The sequence below is a fragment of the Myxine glutinosa genome, chromosome 2, assembly GCF_964187855.1.
Source record: "Myxine glutinosa chromosome 2, kmMyxGlut1.1, whole genome shotgun sequence".
In the NCBI taxonomy this organism is placed as follows: domain Eukaryota; kingdom Metazoa; phylum Chordata; class Myxini; order Myxiniformes; family Myxinidae; genus Myxine; species Myxine glutinosa.
The window spans coordinates 158,945,561-158,968,673 of record NC_136262.1 but is presented as its reverse complement, the minus strand read 5'-3'; the positions used below and the strand labels follow the sequence as shown (position 1 = coordinate 158,968,673).

Below are 23,113 nucleotides of genomic sequence, written 5' to 3'. Positions count from 1 at the left end.
TGCGACCTGCATCGGTCTGTCCCACGGATCGATCTGCCCCACGGGCATCGTGCGACCTGCATCGGCCTGCCCCACGGGCATCGTGCGACCTGCGTCGGTTTGTCCCACGGATCGATCTGCCCCACATGCATCGTGCGACCTGCGTCGGTCTGTCCCACGGACCGATCTGCCCCACGGGCATCGTGCGACCTGCGTCGGTCTGTCCCACGGATCGATCTGCCCCACGGATCGATCTGCCCCACGTGCATCGTGCGACCTGCGTCGGTCTGTCCCACGGATCGATCTGCCCCACGGGCATCGTGCGACCTGCGTCGGTCTGTCCCACGGATCGATCTGCCCCACGGGCATCTTGTGACCTGCGTCAGTCTGTACCACGGATCGATCTGCCCCACGGGCATCGTGCGACCTGCGTCGGTCTGTCCCACGGACCGATCTGCCCCACGGGCATCGTGTGGCCTGCGTCGGTCTGTCCCATGGATCGATCTGCCCCACGGGCATCTTGCGACCTGCGTCAGTCTGTACCACGGATCGATCTGCCCCACGGGCATCGTGCGACCTGCGTCGGTCTGTCCCACGGATCGATCTGCCCCACGGGCATCGTGCGACCTGCGTCGGTCTGTCCCACGGACCGATCTGCCCCACGGGCATCGTGTGGCCTGCGTCGGTCTGTCCCAGGCGACCTGCCTCTGCGTGAGGATCTTTTTTTTTTTTTTTTGGAATAAAATAAAAATCTCAAGTTCACAATCACTAGGTGAATGAATCGGCCGACTTGAAGGATATAATTGTTTTCTAATACTGTAGTTCAATTATTATTTACTTGCCAGGAAAGTCAGTTCCGCATTTCAAAACTGAATGACGGTTTTCTAAAAGTAGAACAACAATTGTAACGATGTTTTGCTTTGCAGTTCCATAAAGGAAATCTATATCTTGAAACAGGCCTGTGTTTGTTTACCTGCATAGGTTAGCGTTCCTCAACATGGCATTCTGTGGCTCATGGTCTTATTAGTCTACAGTGCTCGACGACCTCTCTTGGTTGCTGGAATATTCATTGTGTCACTTCACCGATGACCTCGCACTGAACAAGACTGTTCCTCTGCCGTCCCACAGTCAGACTGCCTGTCCCTCTCGAGAAAATATGAAACTGGTCTTATTGTACCGGAAAGACTCACCCACACTCTCATTTTGTCTCCACAACAACTGGATCATAAATCCCACAATTTAGTTTGTGTTCATTCTTTTGGAGAGGTACGGTCTCTGGTGTTTCCTGGACCTCACCACCAGCAGATCTGTGTTGGGCTCCAAGTTAATCTCCAAAGAATCACTGATCTTGAGATTACCTACAGGCACAAGTTTGTCCTGGCTCGTGGCCTTGCAGTCTTTTTATCTCCCTGTGCAGCCCCTGCCCGTCCAGAAAATATGAAAACTTGAAAACTGCCCCACGTGGCCTTGCAGTCTTTTTATCTCCCTGTGCAGCCCCTGCCCGTCCAGGTTACAAGCTTTTTCCCAGCAATCCCCACCACCCCCTCCCTCATCTTGTTCCCCTTTTCCAATTTTATATTTGAGCTTTATTTTATGTGATGAGACAAGTACTCCTTTTTAATTGTTATATGTCGAAAATTAAATACCCAGACCGAGAATCGAACCCAGATCCTCTGGAAAACCGTACCAGTGCTGACTGAGCATGCAATTTTCCCAAACATCGAATTGCCACTCTTTCCGTCAATGCTTCCGGGGCACACGCTGCCAACTGGAAATACTGGAAATACTGGAAAATACTGGAAACTGGAATACTGGAAAACCGTACCAGTGCTGACTGAGCATGCAATTTTCCCAAACATCGAATTGCCACTCTTTCCGTCAATGCTTCCGGGGCACTCGCTGCCAACTTGAAATACTGGAAAATACTGGAAATTGGAATACTGGAAAACCGTACCAGTGCTGACTGAGCATGCAATTTTCCCAAACATCGAATTGCCACTCTTTCCGTCAATGCTTCCGGGGCACTCGCTGCCAACCATAGGAGCACGCACGGCCTGCTCACGAGAGGGTTCTCACTTGAGCCTTATTGCTCATGCCCCCAGAGGTGTTTGTAATAGCGGACATGGATTTGTCCCCTCCATTGGTTGGCAACGTGTGCCCCGGAAGCAGAGATTCCTGTTCTGGGCATGTAATTTTCCCACATATAAGAATTAATTAGTTATAATCCTGTTCATTTATTTATTTACTTAAAAGTACTCCTTTGGTATGCAACTACTTTCCTTGCGTTGTGATGCATCTGCAGTGTGTTCTCGTCTGCCTGATTATTATTTCCCCCATTATTCCACTGTTCTATGTGGCTTGGTCCTTTAAAAAAATCTGCTCTGCCAGATAACATGAGATTTGAAGAATTTGAATTTCAAGCAGAATATTTTCAAGTATGTTGCACATAATTGAGACGTCACTTTGATACCACAAGATTTCACAAACTGAACCCTTTAGAATTTTGGAAAAATGGGACTTACTGTCCATCTTTGCATCCTACCAAGTTCGTTTTTGTTTAAACGTGTTTCTTCGAGCTGTTAAAGCCACTTTTCAAACACACCAAGTTTCAAAGCTTTTAAGCTTGGTCGATGCAGCCAGTGGACTCTTCGATGTCCACATGAGTTTAGGATCCTAGGGTAATTCAAAACTCTTCCTCTGTGATTGTAATTTCCATCACTTTTGAAATGGATTGAATGAGTGCACTTCACAGAATTGGCTAAAACAACTGCGGAATAAACTAGAGAGTTTATAGAACACGATACCCTGTATCGTACACCAGCAAAGCTGTATTTCAATTTTAATGTTAATAATCATTTTAAAGATCGTTATAAGATAATCTGGAAGTTTAATGCTACTGAAGCAGGCTTGTACACCACACACTTATCTTCTATTGTATAAGAGAGCCGTTGGTGCGTGTGTGTGTGTGTGTGTGTGTGTGTGTGTGTGTGTGTGTGTGTGTGTGTGTGTGTGTGTTGCCATGTTTCTCAGAGATGGCTGAACGCATCTTCGTCAAACTTTCGGAGCTTCATCAGTGAGTGCCTGGGAGTGTTTCAAGCAAAAAATAATTTAAAAAATTGAAAGAAAAAAAAAACAGTTCGTTTTTTTATTTATTTAAAAAAAATCACTCTATAGTTTCCAAGCCTTTTTGATTAGTAATAAAACAATTCCGGAAGTGGTTGAAGTTGATGGTAAGGCTTCTTCTTGAACGTCATCATACTTAACTCAGAAACGTTGTGAACGGCACATTCACCAGCATATATTCAACAAAAAGGTAAAATGATGATTTGACATTTGTGATGGATTCTGATTTTTTTTTTTTTTTTTTTTTTTTTTTTTGTATACAAGATCGAGGCTCGTGAAAGAGCGAACATTAATCACACAGAAAGACAAACCGACACATAAAACATATAACATCGGGAGCGGTAGACAAGATGGGGAGAGAGGGGGAAGGACACAAACACAACATTTGAGAGCAGGGACCGAGAGACATGGAGACATCGAGAGATCTGAGAGAGGGCGAGGGCTTTGGGGGGGGGGGGGGATTAGGGTGCATCAAACGCCCCATGATTTTCAAAAAGTTGTTGTATTTTAATGTCTATTCCCTCAAATGTTACACTTGTTGGTAGAAGTATGTATGCAAAAAATAGATGAAATCAGAGGTGGTCCTGGGTGGCCACCGGCCACTTTTATATATTTAGGGCCATTTAGGGCCACAGCTAAACTACTTTACAAGATAATGTAAAATTAACTACAAGATAATGTAAAATTAACCATTATACCTATATACAAAAGTAAAGTCCTACTTTTACTAAATGCCTAATATCAAACAGTTAAAACAACCTTACATGTCAATGTAAAATTAACCAAAATCGTTCTTCATATTACAAAGTTGTAGTACAGTGTTGTAGTATTGTACTTTCATTGATTAAAAGTTTGAAAATGTATTAAGCACAACGCCAATGTCACTACTCCAACTTTGCTCGTTTCCGCAAATTTGGCCTCGCTTTGCGGTCACATTCAACCACTTGAAGAAGATTTTGGAAGTGGTCTTCTCTTCTTGCAGTTGAGACAAAATCAGTTGCGAGCTTTACTGCTCTCTCCGCAGGGTCATTCACAACATTAAGCCCATCCACAATGGACTTGGCTGCCTTGAAGTGCTCATTGTTCTGCCAAGTGTCAACATCCTCTGTTAGGAAGGTCATATCTAGGTGAAGAAGGTTTACTGTAAACCACGAGTCCTCGTTCACAAGATCAGCCAGGGTTGTCGCTTCTGTAATTTTTGGAAATGACGGTTTGCCATATCCAGAACCGTAGCGGTGTTTTGGAGTGCTTGGCATTTCATCTGGTTGTATGGCCAGTAACACATCTGCAAGGGCACGACGATCCTTTTGAGGAATTGCATTGCTGAGCAGTGCCAAAACAACCAGTTCTGGGGTTAAATACCACAAATGTCTATCAAAGGCTTTCACAGCGCTGACTGAAATGGTTGAGTTGACAGCTTTATAGTTGAGCAGAGTCTTGTAAAAGCACAAATCAAACCATGGGGCATTTGAAGCAGACTGACATATGAGCCACCAATCACAATAAATATAAACAACAAAAACAACAAACTCCTTCAGTTTTTTCTGTTGATGTTGTGTTGTTACAGTTCCTCGAGGTAGTAGAGAAATTTGCTCTTCAAGTAGGCATATTTTGATGGAATAAAGAATCTTTGACATCCACCTTGCTTTATGCATGGCCCCTGGTCTGTGGAGTGTTCCTTGTTTTGTGACATCATCATCGAGGACTACCTGGCAGAGTTGTGCCATTTCCTTGTAGTCTTCCCTACAGTATGAAGCGCTTGTGCGGATTGTGCTTAAAACCTTGTTTTTGCAGGATAAAAGCAGCTGTTGTGCATAGTCATTGTACATGGAAATGTCAATTTTGGTTAAACTTTCATTCTTTGCATGCGATATGCGTTCCCAATTCTTCTGGAATTTTTGGAACAAAGATACTTCTGGAGACTTTGATGCCTCAATTTTGAGAACGTCAAACACATGATCCAGGATTACCTCTCCAACATGATGGCGACATGCACACCACAGAAGAGCACGGTCCAGTTTTGATTGAATGGTAACACAGGCAGCTGTAACGTGTCCAGTGTTTGATGCTGTTGTGTCAAAACATAAGTTGACAACTGATTGTTTGCACTTCCATGAATGTAGATACGTGTAAGTGTGCTCGGCAATGATGTCACCTGATGACCTATCACTTCCAGGAGGATATCTAGCCACCCCCAGTAGCTTTACATCAGTGGCATTCCCAACCAACACTGGCAATCTTTCTTCCTTGACATTCTTGTTTGTGAGCGTTGGTATCTGCTTGCCATCCCAGTGAAGTGTTGCAGCTGTTGGGGCGATCCAATTTTCTTGAATATCTTTGGCGATAGCACTTGTTATTGATCGTCGAGCCTTATCAGCAGTTGAGTACGACTTGGCCACACGACGTGGATCACCTCCTGCCTCTTGAATTACAGCTTTGGTGAGCGCAACCTGTTGAACAGGAGTTATGTTTAGTCGAGTAGCAACAGACACAACTGAATGTCTTTTCAGAATATCATGAGGAATAAAGGCAGATGTACCTGCATATGTTGATCTGTGGTGACTACGCTTCCTTTGAAACTCTGGAATCGCCTCTTCTTCAGTTTCTTCCAAGCTATCTGCAGAGTCACTATCATCAGAGCATACAGAACTAATTGTCATCTCTTGTACACTGGATGATTCATGACGTTCTCGTCTTGAAGCTTCCGCTAAGAGGCGTTTTTCTTTTCTATGATCTTTATCAACTTTCTTCTTGTCAACACCACCAAATGAGGCTACTCTGTCAGATTTCATTGACTCTAAAAATACTCTATCTTCCTCATTCTTAATGTTTGTCATTGCATCTTTTGTCCATACACCAAAGGTCTTATCAAGACGTTCATTCATGGTTTGCAACTTAGCCAAAGTGCTTGGAGATTCTCGGCGAGAAACAGGTATTTGACGCAATTTGTTATTGTCATTAAGAAGGTCAAGTATTAGTTTGCAGCATTGATGGTCTGAAAGCATAGGAATATTTGCTTTAGTGTAGAATTTTTTCAGCTGGATAAGGACGATGCTGGCAGATTTCCATTTCAGTGGCTCAGTTTGTTTGCCTTCACATATTTCTTTCTGGATGTACCACATCACGCATCGAAGAACCTGCCGGCAAGTTGGGAGGCGGACTCCTGTCAATGTACCATCTGCTTCTGTAAAAGCATTGCCAAGACCAAAAATGGCACTTGCTAATCTGGTCTTCTTATCTGCCATCTGAAAGAAAATAAAGGATATTATTAGACTACTAGTATGGGACCCACGATTAGACCTCCGATTTCATTCATGTAAAAATACAAACTAATTATCAAACCATCGTTTTTTGCATAAAATTGTTATATTTGTATTCCTCTCATCAAGACCTTCAATTTGATACCAAACATGACTAGGTTTGGGTGTAAAATAACAAAATCAAACATTTTTACATAGTGCGGCCCCGAAAATGGCCCTAAATATATAAAAGTGGCCGGTGGCCACCCAGGACCACCTCTGATTTCATTTATTTTTTGCATACATACTTCTACCAACAAGTGTAACATTTGAGAGAATAGACATTAAAATACAAGAACCTAAGGGCGTTTGATGCACCCTAGGGGGGATGGACGTACATTACATACAATTTGGATGTAATTGTTTTTCCATTATATTTGCCCTCATTTCAAATACTAGGGCATGCCCGTACTATATATAAGCTAGGACGTGCCCGTACGTGGGTGCCCGTTCCTTGCAAAAAAAAAAAAACTGCAAAAAAAAAAAAAACTGCAAAAAAAAAACAATGGTTTGGTCCATTCGCAACGACCACAGAACCCCCCCCCTCTATTTACATGAATGGTTTGGTCCATTCGCAAAGCCAAAGCGAACGACCACAGAACCCCCCCCCCTCTATTTACATGAATGGTTTGGTCCATTCGCAAAGCCAAAGCGAACGACCACAGAACCCCCCCCCCCTCTATTTACATGAATGGTTTGGTCCATTCGCAACGGCAAAGCGAACGGCGAACGGCTAAATCGCCATAGCTCGGTAAGTACTTGTCCGATTAATTTCAAACCTTGAAAAGGCACATCCTCGGGTCCCCAGCAATATACCTGGCAAGTTTCAAGTATATCGGACCGGTAGTTGTCGAGAAACAGCGGTCACAGACACACAGACAGACACACAGAGATTACTGGCATTATAGATAGATGTTAATGTTTCTTTTTTGCTTGAGCAATGCCAGGTACTCCAGCTATAAACACTTTTATACTTTACTCGGGGTACAAATACAACTTTGTCTGGGGGGGGGGGGGGGGGGGGGGGGGTAACACAGGCTATGTGGCCGAGGCCTCATGTGGGGATGTGGAGGACCGGGAGAGGTGAGTAAATTCTCTATGTAAATGTGTAGCGTGTAGCGCCACCTGGTGATGGTGGTAGAGGGTATTACAATTTCCTTTTTTACCAAGGCAATACTGAGGTTAAAGCACTCTTTGCACAGGTACATTTTTCCTCCTTCCCTCCTCCCCCTCCTCCCTCATCCCCCAAAACGGAGGGGCATGTCAAAGCCACCCACTCCTCCCCAAAAGATGCATATGTAGTGCCGTAAAACTTCGACTATAACGTGCCCCTGTGCATAACGCGCACCCCCAACTTGGACTTTTGTCGCGGTGTAAAAATCTATAGACCTATATATAATACGCACCCCCATTTCAACACTCAAATGAAAAATATCGACGTAAAACATGTTATTACATCTGTTAAAAAGGGTCAAGTCAATCTCAACCACGACTGTCGGCCATGATTTCGTAATAGTTCAACAGAGTGGCGCTAATGAAAGAATATCACGGCAATACTTACCCTGCGCAGTCAACTTGTTGCGAGCCAACTCTTCTGTTTTTGAACATTTTCTTTTCTTTGATCCAATATGGCTGCCAGACCACGTGAGCGATGACATCATAAATTTATATTCTCTAACATAATTGTTGCATAGATCACGCTCAATACATTTCAAACTGATCAGACTAAGCGTTGTCCCTGTCGAATTATGACGTCATAATCATGGCACCAAGGACGTCATCGTTAACACATATTGCCCATATTAAGTTCTTTACAATGAGCCATGTTTCACTTTTTTCCATGGAGCGGTTTCGGAGATATAGAGGTGCAACTAATTTAGATTTTTTTTTCTCCAAAATGGCGTCTGTACCACGTGACCTATGATGCTCTAATTATCATTTTAAAATTCTACAGGAGGAGCCGCACATATTCTGAAAATGTCGTGTCCATCGGAATCTAACAGTGTCTAACAACAGTGTCTAACATGTCTAACAAGTGTCATAACATGTCTAACAGTTGCAGAGGAATTTTTGTTTTATTTATACTGATCAGATCAAGCGTTGTGCATGTCGAATTTTGACGTCATAATTAAGGCACTGATGACATCACCATCAACATATCTTATTCCCTATGGGGAGTACTTGACAATGAGCCATGTTTCAATTTTTTCCATTGAGCGGTTTGGGAGACAGAGGTGTAACGTTTTTCCAAGATGGCGTCCGTACCACGTGAGTTATGACGTCATTATGAATAAAAAAATTCTGCAGGCGGAGGCGCTTCCATGGTAAACTTTCGTGTCAATCGGACCGAAACGGTTGCCGAGAAAATGAATTTTAAAAATGCAGACAAGGCACATGTACGCAACTGAATGCATAACCCCACTTTTCGCTTCGCGAGCACAGGGTAATAAACGACGGAAGTCGGATAGCAATCCAATGCAGCAACCCGTAGCCTATTGTCGGACGACAATCACGTGGTACTCAAGTTGCTGATGATTGGCTATAATTTATTATAAAACCCAAGTGTTCTTTAACAGCTTCATTCAGTTGTTCATAAGATTTACCACCGACTTCTATTTCCACTAGTTTTCTTACCGTAATTAACCATGAGTTCCAGACGATGATCATACACCGCGACTCAAAAACTAAACATTGTTCGATACGCTGAAGATCACGGAAACAGAGGTGCTGGGTGGGAATTGGACAGAATATCTGAGGTGAACATCAGATTATGGAGACGACAGAAGGAGCGTTTGCAGTCTCTACCACAAAGCAAAATGGCCGAACGGTGTCATGCGGCCACCCATCCCGAGCTCGAGGCCAAACTGCTCATTTGGGTCACAGATCGTCGGCAACAAGGCGGTAACGTCAGCATTTCGGAGGTACGTGTGAAAGCCGCCATGCTTGCGAAGACGCTGCCAAAGATGGTCACCCTCAAGGCATCACGTGGATGGGGAGATCGTTTTATGAAGCGGCACAGTCTCTCCGTCCGTCGTCGAACGACCATCGTGCATAAGTCCGTTCCAACATCCATTCAATTACCGGTATAATTTTTTCCATTAGTAGAATAACTTTAGAACTTGCCAGACATTAAAATCAACACTTAATAGAACACTGGTTTACATACTTACTTCATGATTGTGAACTTGCAGATTATATATTGTCGTGTGACTACCCTTGGTGAATACCATAGGGTAGCACGGAAGGCCAAACGAACGCAAGCTTCAACTCGGAGGCGATGCCCAAATGCGGATTTTACTATACATGCGTGGGAGGAAGTAAGAAGAAGAGGAAGCCGAAGAGCTTACCTGTGGTCCCACCGCAGTCCTCAAACCTGTGGAAAATAAAGTCAAACAAAGACCGGATTAAAAATGTAAAAAAATAACCAGGTTTATTTTATGGAATGCCGGGTAACAAGAAAAACGTGACGGTAAAACTAAATTCCCTATATGGAGCGCTCCCTCACCAGACTTATAAACACAGATGAAGGGAAATATGAAAATAAAATAAAAACGTGTGGTTTAATTGTGCACCTATCTTTGATCAGCTCGTTGGGTCATGTCAGGAATTGTCAAGGGCCCGTGTGCGCAGTTTTAATTAATGGGCATTTCCTCACTAGTGTCTATGGTGCGGTGCCAAAAGAGATAAAGGATAAATTACTGAGTTTTGATGAACAGGGGAATTAACATAATCCCTATACAAGTTAACATGCCCCATTCCTCGTAATGGAGACGAAGATACACCTTACTCCGACATTCCACTAAACAAAACTTATTACATGGTGATGGTTCTTACCCGACATCCGGAGCATGATACCTACACAAATCTACCTGACTCTACATATCACTAGCCCACAAACATAACAATATTCTATATTAAACATTTGGCTATTCTTTGTTGTTCTTCTTTGAGTATTGCCACTTCCATTTTCGAAGACGTCCTCGACGATCGTTTCAATCTGAAAAAAGACACATAAAAAATTAGACCTATGTATAATACGCACCTCTAACTTTAAAATGATTTTTGGGTAAAAAAAAAGTGCATGTTATAGTCAAAGTTTTACTGTATATCTTTACCCTTCCTCTCCCCTCACCTCTGTCTCCCCTCCCCTTTCCACTCCCCCCCCCCCCACTTCCTTTCTCACCCCTCCCCCTCCTGACCCGCACCCCCAGCAATGCCAGGTACTCCTGCTAGTCTGCAATTAGACGATGTTGAGTTGCAGTTTAGGAGATGGAGCCTTTATTGATCACCATGTAATACAGCATCAATGGGCATCGTACAGAGCCACAGACGGCCTCTTCTTCGCCCCGATACTGTACCATTCCACTAGCCATGCCCTCTTGTGCTATAGATAGATATATAGCATGATTATTGTAAGTATTATAAAGGTGATTTGTGTGCTGCAGTCTTCACTTATATAATTCCATTTAAATAAAGATTTAAAGAGGTTTAAAGGCAAAATGATTAATTAATTCTGGGTATTACCCAGTGTCTATTACATTAGCCCATGTAACACATTGTATTAGTATTAGGTGTACACCGGAGGGGACTATAGGTTTGCACGCCGCCCCTCCGTCCGTCAGTCTGTCAGTCTGTCAGTCCGTCAGTCCGTCACGCAAAGAACAGTTTTCCGGACCTTTTTTCTAAACGCTTAATGCTAATGATTACAAACTTGGCACATCGTTTCCTCATGATAAGTTACAGATCAAGTTCGAACTTCACGACGTTTCGATCATTTTTGACAAAGTTATGGCACTGAACTTTGGAAATTCTGATAATTCTGATGATCCTTAACTCAGTGCCATTTTAAGTTTTAATTTCCTTTAAAAAAGATTTTCTCTGCAATAATAGGACCGATTGAGATCAAATTTTCACCATAGGAGAGACTCGGTCTGTATAATGTTTTAATGGTAATTATGACGTCACAGGTCACGTGGTTCGGGCGCCATATTGTTTTTCGTGAAAAACACAAAAACCCCTTTTTCTCTGCAACGGCTGAACATATCGAGGCCAAACTTTGCAAGCAGAATCGCATACCCATGACGAACAAAAAAGTCACCGAGCATGACATCATGCGTCACATGGTTTCAGAGTTATGACATTTTTAAGCATGAACCTTTAAAACCGAGCCCCTCCCTCATTTTTGATCCAATTGAGGGGAAACTTCACAGATCTGTTCCGCATGTCAGTCTACTAAAATGTCCTTTTGGAATTTGCGATAGCTCACGTGGTTTGGCAGATATCGTTAATTCAACGAAAATATTTTAAAAATGGATATCTCTTGAATCGCTTTATTGATCGACGTGAAACTTCATACTATAATAGAAGTCATGAAGAGTAACAAGTGTGCAAAATTTCAAGATGATTGGATGTACGATCTGGAAGCTAGAAGTTGTTATTGCGTGAAGAAGAAGAGGCGTCAAGTTTGCGGATTTAATTATTTATCACATGTACAGACTGAAAGCATCGTTGGACACGACCTGTCGCGGTCATTTTAACCTCAAATAAAATTATAATTTAAGATTTGTCATTAGCTGAGGTATATTAACAAACGAATAAAACAGATTTGGTCAAATTCTGACTTTTTAAAATCGATCGCATTTGACAGAGTTGTGACAAGCTGAGGAAGAAGAAACCTCGCATTGGCTTCTCCAATGTGCCATAAAAAAATGGATATCTTGAATCGCTAGTACCTCAGACTGTGAGTTGGTAATAATTCACACAGTGCAATACGTGCAGGCCGCTCCACGGAGCGACCTTGCGGGCTTATCAACGAGGCGAGGGGTGACACGTGTCTCAGCATACCTCAGATCAAGTTTGAAAACCAGCATCAACCGTGCATAAATTTGGATTTTCGATCATTTTTGACAAAGTTATGGCACTTTGAACTTTGGTAGGGGACATGTATTGCAGCGCAATACTCAGAATGCTTGTTCATGCCTGTTGTTTATGTCTTTTATAACGTCCTTGAAAACAGTAAGTGTTTTCTTGTTTGTTTTTTTTTGTTGTTTTTTTTGTTTGTTTTTTTTGTGGTGCTTTTCCTTGTGCACACTTTGTTTGATTCAGATGTCATGCTGTCCTTTCTGGAAAAATGTTGTGGCAGTGAGAGTTTGCAAATGTAGGCAAGCCTGGCCCCCTTACAAGGATCAGTTTTCATTTGCCGCATGCATGGTGTCATCTTACCTTGTTTTCTCCAGCTTGTCTCTATTAGATTGTCATTGCAATGTATTCCATGTAATGCACGTTATTTTTGTTACCTCGGTCAACTGTTGGTCTTGTCACCTCTATATTCACAATCAAATGACTTTGGTGAGCTTCTCATTTAAATGCCTCATACTGACAATAATACTTTCTTTTTCTCAGATTGGGTTTGGATTTGTTTTACTTTTACTCTTTACGTCGCCGCAGGGTCGTGGAAGAGCTGTAACATGTGCAGACAAAGACGTAAACCGGACTTGATCTGAGACAAAGACTGCCACTGACCTTGCGTGAAGTGATGTAACTTTCCAGAGCATGCTTATGTACTGGCTATGCCATGTTTGTATCATTGCTTTTCTCTCCACAGTTATTGTAGCAATTAGAGAGAAATATTCCTCCTCTCCTCACCACCTTAATAGAGCTCATGGAAGAGTGAGAGCAAATTTAAAGGGAGAAACACCAACAGCACAGCAGATGTGAGATTGAGATCAAGGGGAAGGGGAGAAGGGCACATCAGGGGGGAACAAGCTGCACACAAACTGAATGAAACACAGCAAGAAGAAAAAGAAGGGGAAAGCAGGGATGAAACAGAAATGGACAAAACCAACCGCCAACTACCAAATGAGAAGAGGTTGTGGAATGGGGGAAAAGTACAATGACCTGGAAAAGGAGAGTGCTCATAGGAATTGGGTCATTTGGAATATAAGAGACAAGCAGAAGTACCCGGCATTGCCGGGCGGGGGAGGAGGAGGGGAGGGGGAAGAGGAGGGGAGGGGGGAGGGGAGGGTGTGGGGGTGCCTGGGGGAAGAAGAGCCCCTCCCCCTTCCCCTCCCCCCTCCCCCTTCCCCTCCCCCTCCCCCTTCCCCTCCCCCACCCCCCTTCACCTCCCCCTCCCGCCCTCCGCCTCCCCCCCTCCCCCCCCTCCCCCTCCCTCTACCCCCTCCCCCCGTTCCCCTCCCCCCATTCCCCTCCCCCCGTTCCCCTTCCCTCCTCTTCCCCCTCCCCTCCTCCTCCCCCTTAACACCAGGGGGGTTGACTCAGCCTGTCATCCTACCGAGGTCGGCAAATTGAGTACCAGTTCACTGGTAATTCCCTGTGTGCCGCAAGAGGCGCCTAACAGGGTTGGCGGCACGAACCCGGAAGTCGGAACTCATTGTCGTCAAATAAATGTAGCTCTCTGTGTATGTGTATGTTTCACTCTCTGTCACATGCCGTTGGTCCCATGTCAATCGGATGAAGTTGAAAAATTAACATTACGAAGTTTCTCTGGGACGTACTGATTCCGAATAATGAAGTTGAAAAATTAACGTTCCGAAATACGTTAATTACGCTAACAGAAGCGCTGGTGCTGCGAAGCGCTAGAGGGAGCGCTGCGCTCCCTCCCTTCGATTCCCTCCCTCTTCTGCTAGCGTTTCTGCGCTAATACGCTAATTTTAAAACCCGAAGTTTTTTAAAATTTAAGGTGTGCTGTAGTTGCTCTGAGACGTACTGATTCCGAATATGCCTTTGGTTTTTCTCTGCGATGAGTAGTTCTCGAGTTATAAGAGGACAAACAAACAAACAAATACTTTACTGCTTTATATATATAGATAGAAGTTGGTACGATTCGGCCAAGGAATCCCAGAGATAATTGCAATTAAGTGAGCCGTGACGTCACGGAACGCGCCGCCGGTAATATATTATAATTTATGGTAATCTATGCAGCACGACATGGTCATCACGGAAAACAAGGCGCCTTTGCCGTCGCAAAACGGCTCTCCCAGGGTCAAACTCGATATCGTTGTGAGCGCACGGTTCAGCCCTTCAAGAAAAAGTTTATTTTGTAAAAGTCGAACCACGCGTTAAAAATATATGACTGGTTTTGTTCGCCGGCACGTCTGCGCTCGAATCGGCTCACGATAAAATCCAACACGTCCTTTGTCGGGGTCGTCTGAACCAACCACGGGGCCTAGAAGGCTGGGACTGGTCTCAAAAGTTAGGTCTCGATCATATCTCGTAATGCTGGAAGCTGCACGTCTCTGTGATAATCTTGTGGACCATGACAAGAGATCGTGCGAGTCGCTCGCAACGGTTTCAAGCACTTCCGCATTCGACCATTTCATGAACGCCATACGCCCCGCCCATCAAAGCGCGTACGTATTAAACGAACATACAGTGGCCCATGTGTCGTCATTTGCGCATGCGCCAAAGTCTTTGCAGGAACATGAAGCATCGGAACAGCGCATTTGCGCATGCGCAAGAGTGAGAACCGCCTGTGCACCATTACGCTAACAGAAGCGCTGGCGCTGCGAAGCGCTAGAGGGAGCGCTGCGCTCCCTCCCTTCGATTCCCTCCCTCTTCTGCTAGCGCTTCTGTGCTGATATGCTAATTTTAAAACCCGAAGTTTTTAAAAATTTAAGGTGTGCTGTAGTTGCTCTGAGACGTACTGATTCCGAATATGCCTTTGGTTTTTCTCTGCGATGAGTAGTTCTCGAGTTATAATAGGACAAACAAACAAACATATTTTACTGCTTTATATATATAGATAATGACTATGGATGTGGGATGACCTGAGGTAGTGGTTGACAGTTGTCTGGAAACCCTGGAGAGAAGAATGGGACTAAACACTGGGGAAGTTGGTTCCACAGGCGGTAGAAACGTGTAACAAATGAGTGGAGGTGAGCAGTGAGCCTGGATTTTGGGAGTTTAACAAGAGGGTTATTGGAAGACCATGTGCACCCTGCAGAAACCTGGGAGAGACCGAGACAAGAGAGGGCAGAGGGCTCAAGACCAAAAAGGTTGTGGTAGAATACAGAGAGGCAACGAAGCTGTCTGTGAAGTGTGTGAAACCTGTTTGCCACCAACTATATACTCTGCTTCATTGTGGGAAAAGGCCAATGATTTTTAGGATCTTGCTTTTCATGGCATCAAGAATGGCAATGTGTGAGGCATGGGCACCAGCTAAAAGGGGAGAGCAGTACTCCATCGAGCTCCAAATGAAGGCCTTATAGGTTGTCATAAGTTCAGATTGGCCAAGGAAATACGATGTGCAACAAAGGATGCCCCGTCAGTGGCTGTCTTTGGAGGCCATCTTGGAAATGTGGTTTGCCCAAGAAAGATCATGGCTGACGGTGAGTCCCAAAAGTTTGTGTGATTTAACCTCTTCAACTGGTTTGTTTTGGAAGTAGATGAGATGGTTTGCCAGAAGGTTATTTTGGCGAGACAAGGTGAGTGTGTGGGATTTGTTGGGTTTGAAAGACGTTTTCTAAGTGTTGTTCAGCTCCTGATTATATCCAGAGAGGTAGATGGTGCTTCCTAAACCACCTGTAGGATAATAAATGATACAAGCTCAGAGGGTGGAATCATCACCAACGAGATAGGCAGGATTTCCCAGGGAATCAGATCATTGATGAAGATGAGGAACAAGGCTGGGGCCAAGACTCTGCCTTGTGGCACTCCAGCTTTGACATGGAGAGAGGAATTGGAGGATCCCACGAAGAGCTACACGCTGGAAGTCGGTGATTCATGAGTGGCGGTGGCCTTGGATACGATAAGGCAGAGAGTTTGGAGATCAAGGTGGGGTACCAGACTGTATCAAATGCTCGAGATATTTCCAGAGAGACGGCCCTGATCTTTTGTCTGACAGTGAAGGCTTCCGTTCATTGTTGGGAGAGTATCGGAGCATCATGTCCAGGGTAGAATGGCCGGGTCTGAAACCGAACTAATGATCTGAGATCAGGGAATTGGAAAAAAGGGAGGATATGATGTCAACTTCAATGATTCGTTCTATGACCTTGCTCATAATTGGAAGCAAGCAAAAATAGGCCTGAAGTTAAGAGGATCTGTTTTTGCACAATGTTTGTGTATTGCGGTGGTGATGTTGGCTAGCTTACAGGCAGATTTAAACTGACCCAGAGAGAATGATCGTGTGAACAGAGCATAAAGAGGATGAGCAAGAGCCACAGAGCAGGTTTTTAGACACATACACTGATGCCGTCTGTGGTTGTCACAGAATCAGACTTGAGGTTTGCCAGAAAACTCCATCTTCTCAAATGAGAAAGCACAGTATCCAGGAGCAGTTGGGTGTGGGAGGTTACTGTAGGGGTTGGGTACACAATATTTCGAAGCAAACACAGAATTGAAGCATTCAGCCTTCTCACAGACAGTTAGCTGTGGTGCCATTTTACGTGAGGGAAGGGATGAAGGAGGTTATTACACACCAGAGACATGCTTGACAAGGCGCCACTGGGTCTTTGAAGAAGGGGACAGGTTCAGTTCAGCCTTGAGGTGGACCAGATGTTTTTTTGGCTTTCGTGAGAGTGAACACAAATTTCTTATAGGTTTGTGGAACGATCTGAGGTTGCCGTCTGTCAAATTTCCCTTCCAGGAAGAGAGGGTAAGTTGTTTGGGTGATATCGAGAATCGAGATAGGGTAAGTTGTTTGACAGTGACTGCCTCACCACATAATCGTAATGTGTACCAGAACAAGAGGATGGATAACTGCAGACGAGATGGCGCTGAGTCAGCTCTCTGACAATAGCCAGAAATATGTTTACTCACACAAGCGAATGACCAAATGATCCTTTTGGGGCAGGAGAGGAACAGGAGACATTAGTAGGAAAGTTTATCATTACCATGTCTAGAAGGGAGAACATGGCATCGAGAGAAATTTGGGTTGGAAAGTTAAGGATTCCAACTTAAGGTGCTTGTCGGCGCTCTATCGTCTAAAATACTAAATGTCAAGTGAAGGGGGCAGCACGAACCATATTTAGTCTTTGCTTTGACTTTAACATGGTCAGAATTGAACTGCCGATTTGATTTGATTTCCTTAAATTGTACATGTTCCAAACTAGTAAATTGTTGTTTCCAGCCTTCTGCAAGACATCTTGCCAGCCTTTTTCCCACATTACAGAAACCTATTGTGAGCGAGACTTTCGATAAACTAGATTGGTAATAGTTGGCTAATTTCAATGTTTTTCTAAAGCTGTTTTTCTTTGACGTCATATCCTGTATATTTGCAGTCGTTCTGATCGGAGACTCTGGTGTTGGCAAGAGCAACTTGCTATCTCGCTTCACGCGCAACGAGTTCAACTTGGAGAGTAAGAGCACCATCGGGGTGGAGTTTGCAACTCGTAGCATCCAGGTAGACGGCAAGACAATCAAGGCGCAGATCTGGGACACGGCTGGGCAGGAACGCTACCGGGCCATCACGTCCGCGTAAGAGGCAATGGGGAGGGTTGAGGTGGAATGTTCGTAATTCATGTGGATGGCATGGGCAATTTGAAAGGTCTTGGGTTTTTCTGTTACCATATGATAGTGTTTCCTTATTATCGTATTTCTGTCGTTGCATTACAGTCTTGACTGTGTGTGTCAATCTGTGTGTCCATCCGTCCATCTTCTTGTGAACATTAGTTTAAGTTGTTTGCAAGCATTTGTTTGTTTATTTTATGCGTCATTTTAGCTCACCTGGAACGAAGTTCAGGGGAGCTTATGTGATAGCACGTCGTCTGTCAGTCCGTCCGTCCATAAACACTTTTTTTTTTTTTTTTTTTGTATACAAGATCGAGGCTCGTGAAAGAGCTAACATTAATCACACAAAAAGTCAAACCGACACAAACCGACACATAAAACACAAAATAAGGGGAGCGGTAGACAAGATGGGGAGAAAGGGGGAAGGACACAAACGCAACATTTGAGACCAGGGACATCGAGAGAACTGTGGGAGGGGGAGGGTTTGGGGGGAGGTGGGAGAGGTATAAAACATATGGACACTGCAAGGACTTCCAGGAAAGAAGTTGGAATTTCGAAAAAGTCTATCTGGGTTGAATTAGTGGGGGTAGAAAAGATCAAGGTTTTGGATGGGGGAAGCTCGAGGCTCGACAAGATGGTGGTGAACAGCTGTTTTAAAGACCTGGAGGGAGCAGTGGGGATGAATAGAGTGTGGGAGTTTGTTCCAGAGGTGGGAAAAAGGGGAATGAAAGAGTGAAGGTGAGCAAAGAGTGAAGGACTTGAAACTTCTTCTCCGAAACCACTGATTGGATTGCGACCAAATTTGGCACAAATGATATTTGTTGTGTTGTGACTAAAGTTTGTTCATGGCATTATAAAAAATTGAGGTCTAAGGGGGTCTACCGGGTGTCAAACTGGATCCAGGTTTGACGCACCCCCCCACCCCCCCCCCCCCCCCCCCCCCCCAAAATAGGAATTTGCTTTTTCCTCTGAAACTACACTCACTATTTCGATGAAACTTTACCACAACCTTCATTACCCGTGATGTACCAATGTTTGTTCAAGGCATTAGAAAAATTGGGGTCAGAGGAGGTATACAGGGTTGGGGAAGGGAAGGGGGTGGCCCCCCAAAATGCGTATTTTTTTTGTTTGTTTATTTAAAGTCTTATGATTATGTTAGTATGATTCTCCATGCTGCCCTGTCTTCTAGCAACCATTGAAATGGGTTTAAAATACCTTTTAGTCAGTGTAGTATCCTGTTTATTCTACCAGGTGAGCGCCAGGGGTATTGCCCCTATTAGTGGGGGGGCCAATGTAGTAGATTGAAATGCCCGGTGAAATTGCTTGTTAATTTTTGGACACTGGTTGGGCTGTCTTTAGGGATGATATAAGTTCTAGAAAAAATATGTCTCCAATTGTTTCAAGTTCTTTATGGCGGCCATTTTGGATTTTCAAAATGGCGGATGTCGAAAACGTAAAATTCCATTATCTTGGCTTCTAAATGACCTAGAGTTTCGATTCTGGTGTCCAGTTGTACATTTTTGGGGATAGAGAATTGAATGAAACCTTCTTTAATAACCTACAAGGGATAAAAATAGGTTTTTATGGCACAGCCGAACCAGTGTCCAAAATCTAACTTAATGCACATCTATCTTAATTGTTATTTGTTATTTGTATGTTCCAGATTCGTGACCCTGAGCTATGATGGAGCCAAAAAGCAAGAAAACCAAGAAAGAAACTGATTTCACACTTTGCATTCAGTGCCAGGATCCCCAAGGTGCACTAGTGACTGAGCCAGCACTGGGCTCATATGCAAAGTTTCTCCAGTTCATCCAGGAGAGGGCACGATATGGTGATGCCGACTTCAAACAGATCAGCGAACGATTAAGCTGTTTCACTGCCACTGACTTGAGGAACAATAAAGCAAAGTGGCACCGGGCATGTTATGGATCTACATGCAACACTGCTCACCTGGAGCGTGCTAGAGTTCGCCACCAGAAAGCCTGCGAACATGGCGACACCCAGCATCTTCATAAGAGGTGTGGACGTCCTTCTTCTGCACCTGCCGCTGCAAGTACCTCAGGTTCTACGCAAGACGAGACTCTTCGCTTCACACGTTCATCATCAACTCCATTCAACAGAGACCTTTGTTTCTTCTGTCAAGAGGTCACTAAGGAAAGTGTACATGTTGTATGCACGTTCAACGCAGGTAAACAGCTGAAGAAAGCTGTTGAAGAAGGCAGCAACCACAAGTGGAAAGTTCAGCTGAGTGCTGCCATCAGTGCACATGATGCTCATGCGATCGACGTCAAGTATCATCTCCCATGCTGGGTGCAGAATGTCCAACGTGCTCCCAAGAGTGGGACATCAAGTGATGACAAAGAACACATACTGCAAGAAACTAATGTTATCAAAATAGCCGCAGACATTGAGTTTGTCAGCCTTGTTCGCTCTCTACTCCAAGCTGGTGAAATTCTCAACATGTCTGACCTGAAGTCGGTTTACTCCAGGATTCTTGACAATAATGGTGTGCACAATGTCCCATCACCTACTACCCAAGGCATGAAGGAGAAAATCAACTCTCACATTGATGACGTTCACTTCATGAAACCAAAACGTCGAAACGAGTCAGACTGTGTATTCTCCACTGCCGTGCGTGATGCAGCTGTCGAAGATGCAATGACGAAGACAAATGAAAAAAACATCGAACAACTGTTTGAGAGTGCCTCTGTTCTCTGCAGTGCCATTGCTTGTCAGAACAAGCACCCATGGCAATTTGAAGGAGAAATGAACACTGATGATGCTGAAAAGCATGTACCCAAAGTACTCTATGCTTTCCTCCGCTGGCTACTGGAAGGACCAGCCACGAGCATTGAGCCAGAGACTATGCGCTCAGCCACTATTCATCGAGATGTTATAACCATCAGTCAGAACATCATGTACGGCTACAAGTCAAAACGCCAAGTCACGTACAAGCCCAAAGAGCCAGATGCACCATTCCGCCATCGCTTAGAATGGCCACAGCAGCTTGCCGTTGCCATTGTAGTCCATCAGTCCACCAGAAACAAGAAGCTTCTGGATTTCCTGCATGGGTTCGGTCTGTCTGTTGATTATAGTCGGATCTTGCGGTTGGAGACACAGCTGGCCAACTCAGTCATAGAGTCTACGACAGAACAGGGTGTATACTTTCCAAGAACCATGCGCATAGGGACGTTTGTCTTCTTTGCAGTGGACAACAGTGACTTCAATGAAGACACACCTGATGGGAAGCGGACACTCCATGCTACAGCCTGGGCACTCTACCAACGACGGGAACATGCACCCTCCACAGATGAACATAGAACACTGACACTACATGACCGAAAGGCCAGACACCGCTCACTCAAGGTTCTGACTGCTCCAGACTTTGTTCCTTGCCAAGCACCAAACAAACAATCTGCCACAGGTACCACGTATAGCTTCAAGACACGGTCAAACCCAGATGTCACCAAGCCGTACTCTGCGACGGACACAGTGTGGCTACTTTCACGCACAATCATGCGAACAGCTGAAGCTGAGGACGTACAAGACGACATCATCCCACCAGATGACCAGCTGCAAGCTGCAGAACCCCAGCATGCTGACCCTGTTGGGTCACTCGTCCACGATCCAAAACAACCACCTGGCAGTAGGATCAAGCATCACGATATCCCAACTTGGACAGCCTACAACTCACTGCTCTCCTCTTCGAAGCCTCTGACAGAGGTCAACGCCCTGCCATTGGTAGCAGCACCAGCCCATGAATGGCAAACACTGATAACAGTCTTGAAACAGACACAGCAAATCAACTGCATGGTCATGGGTCCCGATAGGAAGACAGTGATCACCTTAGACATGGCCCTGTATGAGCGAGCCAAACAGCTGGAGATGACCAGAGATGACTGCAAAGGCAAGTGGGTACTGCGACTAGGGGAGATGCACACTGTGATGGCTGCACTGAGGGCTGCTGGGAATGCCATAGAGGACAGTGGTCTTGACGAGGCTTGGTCTGAGGCTGATATCTATGGCCCAACAACGACCAGACAAATACTGGAAGCCAAGCACATGAAGAGGGCTTTGGAGGCCCACATCACCACTGTCCAAGCCCTCTTCGACCTCTATGTGGACGAATTCTTCCAAGAGCATCCCCATCTGAGGGGCCCATGTACCCAGTCAGCACAACAGGTTGCCCAGAGCTGTCATCTACACAACCGAGAGGAGATGACAAGCGCGCAGAACAACATGCTAGCTGTCCTCGAGTCAAACGAAGTCCTGGAGGCCATGGCAAAGTTTGATGAGAGGAAAGAAGCCAAGAGTCCACTGTTCAAGTTTGTGCGACGCTACATGCGGATGATAATGCTGATATACACATTCATCCGTGCCACCCGTGATGGACAATTTGAGCTTCACCTGTCTTCACTGGATGAGATGTGCATATACTTCTTTGCACATGACAAACAGAAATATGCCAGGCTGACTCCCCGGTACCTTGCAGAGATGAAGGCCCTGAAGATGACAGATCCAGGGATCTACCAAGAGTTCATGGATGGGAACTTCAGTGTCCATAAGAATGAAATCCCCTTCTGTGCTGTAGGTGTGGACCATGCACTGGAGCACATCAACAGGATCATGAAGGTGACAGGGGGTATTGTGGGCATTACCCAGAATGCCAGTGCCCGCGAAAGGTTCTTTCTGACAGCACCAGAGCTGAGTAGGCTTGCTGAAGAAGCCCGTCAGATGGCTGGCTCACAATCAGCTACACGCAAGGATGGAGATCCTTCAATGTAACAATGAACACTGCCAACTAAAAATATTGCACAAAGACATTATAAGTGTACATTTGAACACTAAAGTCCAGCCTTTATGTGATTTAGAAGTGAAAATGATGGAAAAAAATATATATATGTGTTGGCATAAGTGCGTGAAAATCCAAGATGGCTGCCATAAGAACCCTTTTGATCATATGTAGGTGTATAAATGTGTGTTTATTGGATTAAGTATCCGCAAATATGTACATTTGGACACCAAAATTAACACTCTAGGTCATTTAGAAGCCAAGATAATGACAATTTCGGTTTTCAACAAACGCCATTTTGATAATCCAAAATGGCCGCTATAAAGAACTTGAAAAAAATGGAGACATATTTTTTCTACAACTTCTATCATCCCTAAAGACAACCCAACCAGTGTCCACAAATTAACATTTGAATTCAACGGGAAAACATTGGCCCCCCCACTATATGTTTCTG

The 23,113-nt window shown here is 44.5% G+C and overlaps 1 protein-coding gene across 3 annotated transcripts in view; it reads left to right on the top strand.

The window, feature by feature from the left end:
* Window positions 1-23,113, top strand: part of LOC137418121 (ras-related protein Rab-11B) — a 40,334-nt gene that overhangs the window by 2,286 nt on the left and 14,935 nt on the right. For all 3 annotated transcript variants that reach the window (XM_068104108.2, XM_068104107.2, XM_068104109.1), the window contains exon 2: window positions 17,639-17,834. In XM_068104108.2, coding sequence (XP_067960209.1) covers window positions 17,639-17,834 — 196 coding nt within the window. The remainder of the gene's footprint in view (window positions 1-17,638; window positions 17,835-23,113) is intronic.